Raw genomic sequence first — 6,000 nt, 5'->3', positions numbered from 1 at the left:
GTGATCACCTTTTATTAAAGTATTTGCTTCTGATTGATATATAGGCAAAAACTCTCTGATTTTAAAAGAGAACCTGGTTTTACATATGTATGTAAACTGGTAGGCTGTTTTTTAACTTATATCAGCTACATAACAAAATATCTTCTTAATTTTAATATAACACAACACATTTCTTTTGGTTGAAGACATTGAGTTGGTTTTACCGCATCTGTGATTTGTAGAATTATTACAAAAGTTGTATACAAAACCCTGAAAATATGCAAAAATTGCAAAATACACTCTGACAGCTAATGCTCTGAAAACACTTTATTACACAAATTACATTCAGATTCAGAAAATAGTGTTCTAACAGTGTAACCATCTAAAAATAAGACATCCCAAAAACACACCAACTGAAGAAGAAAATAAAAAAAGAATTTAAATAGAGACTTTGTTTTATTTTTCCCTCATTGCAATATAATGTTAGTGATTCTAAAAAAATAGGAGATTTAGCAGCTTTGTCGTCATGTAGCACAAAGTTTCTCTTTACTGCCACAGGCTGAGAATGCTGAACAGGAAAGGCACCAAAGAAAGACATTGGCAATGGAAGTGCTACAGGGAAAATACTGTGTTCAAGCAGAGAATAGGTTTATTTACATCTACAGAAAAGTCTCAAAAATGTAAATGAGCAAGCTTCCATCTTTAAATTAGTAGTGTGATGGAAGAGGACTGCTTTCTATTCTACGTTCATATAAAGACAATGGCACTGGTATGAAATTTTAGGAAACTCCTTAACTAGAAATTGAGGCCAACTGAAGCAAAACCAAAGTAAAATGTGTACAGTCCTACATAGGCCAGGACAGTTTACAATTAAATACACAAAACCCTAAACGTGCTAAAAGGAAAGGAAGCTGGCATTCTTGGTAAATCTCATCAACCTAAGTCAAAGCCTGGTTTTCAGGAGGAGGAAGGCGCAGGCATCGGCAGAGGTGCAGAATACTCCTCTTCTTCAGATTCAGTCCCCTCATCCTCATCTTTCTCTTGGTCACTTCCCTCCGTGCTGAGGCGGTCAAACCCTTTTCGACTGTAGCCTTTCCGGCTTGCAAAGAAGTTTCCGAGGTTTAAGCCTCCCGTTCCCTTTCCTGAAGAAATCAATGACATAGCATTGTGGTTAAGTTTGCACAAATATTCCCAGTTTCCTTGTACATTCTCAAATGGTAAACAGAGTTAGCATTTGGGGGATGGGGAAGGACAGATAGTAGTTTAAAAAAAAGACGGATGGGGTACTTTCTGACCACAGAGTAAGAAATTACCCCACGGAAGTATTAAAATAAATAAGGAAAAAACAAAGCTTGTGGGATCATCTCAGATTCACTTTTCACTTCCTGCTTTTTCCAGAACTGGCATCCTCTGAATAGCTCTTCATTTCCATGACTTTATGAAAAGGTCACTTCTTCACTATGACAAGCACTGACATGTCGACAGAGTGACAGAAAATTTACTGAAGACAAATGAAGCCAGATAAAAGGCAGGCAGAGAGAATTAGGTAACACAGAATGGTGAGGTAGAAAAAATGAAACTGGGAAATTTGCTGCCAGAGCCACACACTTTGGGTTAGTCTGTGGTTTGCATTCTGCATTTAACACTGGGATAATGCTATGCTGCAGACAAGGAGTTAAATTTTCAGAGAAAATAAAAGAAATGTCTCCTTGCTCTTTGAAAGACACGAGCTTGTTGACTCTGAGCCAAATGTGGAGGATTCTGAAAGGTCACAGGCATACCTCTAAGTCTTCCCAGTACTCTTCCTGAACTGGCCTCGAGTTTGTGTTCAGAATCTGCTAGAAAAAGATGGCACATTTCAAAACGAGTACCAATCATTCTCCTCAATCCATGGGTTCAACTTTCAACATAAAACCAGGAATTCATAAATTATTAACAAAGCCTGGCTCTTGTCTATATGCAAGTCAAAGGAAAAAAATATCATGGCGCATATAAGGCCAGATCTGGTTGTGACACCTGCCTGTGGCTCTTCCAGGCTGTGCAGTCTTGAAAAATCACTTCTCTGAGCCTCAGTTTTATCCTCTGAGAAAAGAGGGATCGATGAAAATCCCTTCCTCTCTGTAAGGTCTAGATGGGAAGCTGAAAGTGACGTGCCTGGTACACTCACAGTAAATGCTCATAAATATCTGTTATTTTTTTATGAGGACAAAATTCAGCTACCAATAACTTGTACAAATTTGGAAGCCCGGGTTTTAAGTTTTAAAGATATCCTGTCTAAGTTTTTTCTCTTTCTATTAAGAACAGCATATTTCTTGCTTAAGAAAGATTTGGAACCATGCACATCATTTCCCCTTTACATAACTAGCTACATAGTAATGTATTTATATACCTGATAGCAGAGGACCTGAATCTCTGTGTATTTTCTATCACACGTGACTCAAATTCTCCCCGTGGGATGCCCACCTCCAGGAAGGATTGGCTATATGCTTCCATATGGGGAGATAGTACTCCTGATGGATTTCATTTCTTTTGCTGTGTAATTCCCTGAAGTCACTACCCTGTTTCTACCTCTCCTAGAAGGGTACGGTCAGGAAAACAAAGCTCAGGGCTTTCCAGTAAAATCTCTAACCAAGAGTAGAGACAGCATTGTGGAGCAAGCTAGCAGGCAGATGATAGAGGAAAGGCAAAAAAGTGGACTGGGAGAGCAGTACAGGATGCTGGGTAGTCCTTAGTGAGGTTTTGTGCATCCAGAGCCTAGCACGGTGTCTGATTTGGAGTTGACATGCCAAAAGGGTGTGCTGAATAAATGGAAGGGCCTTTATGAGTGTTACTAAAAATTCCCACAAGAATGGATAAGATCTAACAAGAGCAAATGCTGAAAAAATGTGAGAGGTTGATCTCCTTTTAGAATTAAATATATTAGGCTGAAGGATGTGAAACCACAATTTTTCTAAATAAAACATGATCATACAATGGCAATTTCATATGGTTCGATGTGGGTGAGTGCCTTCCCAACACACTTTTGTAAACTCAGCATTCTGTAACATTGCCATGTCTCATGTGCTCAGCAGCTTAACCAAACCTTCTTGAGTCTCCAGCCACTTCTTCCACTGCGGGTTAATTACCAACATTCCTGCTACCTGCCTGCGGGTCCTGCTGCCCCCAGCCTCTTTGTATTTATCACTGCAACATACTGATCTCAATCAGACCTTTACGGGTGCCTCTTTTGTGTCACCTATTCTGTGAGCTCCATTTACTTAGTCATGCTTCCAACAACCATCTACTGAACCCTTAGTGGTGCCAGGAACTGTTGTTTGTGCTAGAGAAACATCATCAGTAAACAAACATACAAGATTTTTGCTCTTGAAGCCTCCCTCTAACTCCATGAAGACGATGATGATGTTTATTTATCTTTGCCCCTGCTTCCTGAAGCCCCATACCCACAGAGGTTCAACAGAAGTGCTTTTGGGGAAGAATTAACCATATTTTGCATTTTTTATTGACTGCAAATGAAAAGCAAAACAAAAGTCCAAGAACTTATTAAATGGAATCTTCAAGTTTTTGTGTGCTTTTCTGTGTCAGGGTTTTGCCACGGGCACTGAACTGCTGCCATGGCTGCCTTGGCCTGAAATAGGATCAGATGCTCTCTCCCACCCTGGTGCATGGATTCTTTCCTGGACAGAGTTGTAGACTCTTGCCTTAGGACCTCAGACAGAGCAAAGGAACTGTTCCTGAGAGGTGAGAATCATAGGTCAGACTTTGTCTCGATGTCCTGAAAGGAACTCAGCTCCTGTTTTTGTGCTATAATGATGTGATAAAATACTACTTTTAGGATTGGACCCTGTCTTTTGTTCAGTAAGGAAAGGGTGATGGCCTACATCATAAAAACTATGAAACGGTTTGTTATAGAAATAGTTGGTTTCCTAAGAAAGCTGAGGTTGAAGTATTCTTTTTTTTTTTTTTAAAGATTTATTTATTTATGCATACAAGAGCTGGGATACAGGCCAGAGGTGTGTGTATGGGGGGGTGGAGGGGGTGGAGGTGAGAGGATTCACCAGAGACAAAGTGGAGAACAGAACAGGCAGATTGGCTGAAATACACCGCTGAGGGGAGCAGCAGGCGAGTCAGGAGAGGCCTGCTGGGCCATGTGGGTTGCTCCCTGGCCGGGGATCGAACTTGAGCTGCAGTGGCTGAGAACAGCTTCATAGGTTGCGTCTTAACCCCTTGCGTCACCAGGGAGGCCCATGAAGTATTCTCTATGACTTCTCATGATTTTTTAATTACTTTATCACCAATAATTATTTCTCAAAATCACTGGTTGTATTAATGGTTGTAATTATATCTAATAATTCTAATAATTCAAGGTATTATTAAATAATTTAATAATTATTTAGAATGATTATTTCTAATAATTCTAATGGTTGTAATTATTAATAATTATTTCTCAAAATCACACTTACTAGGTACAGGCTACTGGGATAAACTGGTTTATGTACACTACTTCATTTATGGACAATATTTCATTTAATCCTCACAGAACCCTGTAAGTAATTTATCGCCACTTTATAGATGAGGAAACTGTGGCTTAGAAAGATTAAGTAACTTGCCCAAGATTGTATAGCTAGGAGCTACAGCAAGCACCGTAGGGGGAAAAATATAACTCCCAAATAGCTGACTCTGAGGACCGGGCCTGTTTCCTAAGAGTAGGAATCTCTTTCTCCTTCATGATCCTCTAGCTAGTTCATATTTAACTCAACTATCTACATGGTTTCATTTGGAGATATTAATTGGGCTTAAGTCAATTGCTAAAAGGTATTATTAAAGGTTATATTTTAATACAACTATCCAAATTTCTGAGGCTCCAGATATATTTTCTCCTGTGACACTAACTACAGACAGTATTTAGAACATAGACAATAACGTCAAAAAAATAGAGAACACTGAAAAAAAAAACACTTAAAATCACAACTGAACTTTGAGGATCATCAGGCCAAACACTCTTTCAAAGGTAATTTTCAAGTTCAGGGGGCTCATTTTACTTGCCTCCAAAGACCCTTGATTTTTTCCACCGAATAAATATGGCAATGGCCAGCAGGACAACCACCGGAATAACCAGAAGGGTTGTAATGAGAACAACGGGCACTCCCGAGCCCGGCTCTTTGATCAGTTTCTGTTTCTCTTGCATCTTCTGCAATTCTGAGGAGGCGGGTTTGTTCTCCATTTTGGTTTCAACAACTGCCTCGGATTCTTCAGGGAAAGAAGAGTTCACAATATTCAACTGACTCAAAGATTCCAAAACCTTCCCCTCCACCCCTACCCAGTCAAGTTAACAACTGCTCACAAAGAACTTGAGTCCAATGCACATGGGATCCATGTTTCCATATCTGACTGATATCTACCAAGCGGGCAGCAGGTGTGTGAATGGGTTTCTACCTTTAAATTGGTTTACTTTGATACTTGCTTTTCTTTACTCTTTTGCTATAATTCCATAAAAATTATATATCTTCCTTTTGCATCTTTTCAAAGTGAAAATTAGCAGGCAGCATGGTATAGGAGAAAGAATTGATATGCTTAAGAAAGTCCAATGAATCTGAGCTCAAATCATAGTTCTCTTATAGAGTTAGCTGTGTAACTTTGGGCAAGTTACTTAAATGATCTGGGCCTTAGTAACCTCATCTGTAAAATTGAAAGTAATACCTCCCTTCTTAAAACTGCTAAGTGTGTTTATCAGAAAGAGCACTTAATTACTGCTTGTTTCCCTCTATCTTTAGTTTCTGGATCTTTTTCATGTTCAATGAATTATTGGTCTATTACATACATGTGTAATTCTAGAATTGCAATATGGAAAAAAGAACTGTGTCCTGTTCAGGTTCTTTTCTGTGTTTTACAGAATACTGTAAGTATACACTGTATATTCTTTTGTTGTTGATGAAGATAACTCATACAACTATTCTGTGATATTGGGAGGTATTGGTTAGATGTCAGGACTAAATCTTGTTTGGAAAATTGATGTAATAAAAC

General features: G+C 38.9%; 1 protein-coding gene across 9 annotated transcripts in view; it reads right to left on the bottom strand.

Annotated features, from left to right (window-relative positions):
- Window positions 1-936: 936 nt before the first annotated feature.
- The window catches only part of PAM (peptidylglycine alpha-amidating monooxygenase), a gene marked incomplete at its 3' end in the record, with an annotated part of 185,585 nt that continues 180,521 nt past the window's right edge, over window positions 937-6,000 (bottom strand). For 4 of the 9 annotated variants that reach the window (XM_084234221.1, XM_084234222.1, XM_084234224.1 and 1 more), the window contains 3 exons: window positions 5,023-5,226; window positions 1,761-1,814; window positions 937-1,121 (listed from right to left, as the gene is read on the bottom strand). In XM_084234221.1, coding sequence (XP_084090347.1) covers window positions 937-1,121; window positions 1,761-1,814; window positions 5,023-5,226 — 443 coding nt within the window. Of the gene's footprint in view, window positions 1,122-1,760; window positions 1,818-5,022; window positions 5,227-6,000 lie in introns of all 9 variants that reach the window. The other 5 variants (XM_084234220.1, XM_084234223.1, XM_084234225.1 and 2 more) reach the window with 4 other exon arrangements.

This window comes from Talpa europaea (genome assembly GCF_964194135.1).
Source record: "Talpa europaea genome assembly, chromosome: 5".
Lineage (NCBI taxonomy): Eukaryota > Metazoa > Chordata > Mammalia > Eulipotyphla > Talpidae > Talpa > Talpa europaea.
The sequence above is the reverse complement of the archived record's forward strand: the minus strand, read 5'-3'. Positions and strand labels throughout refer to the sequence as shown.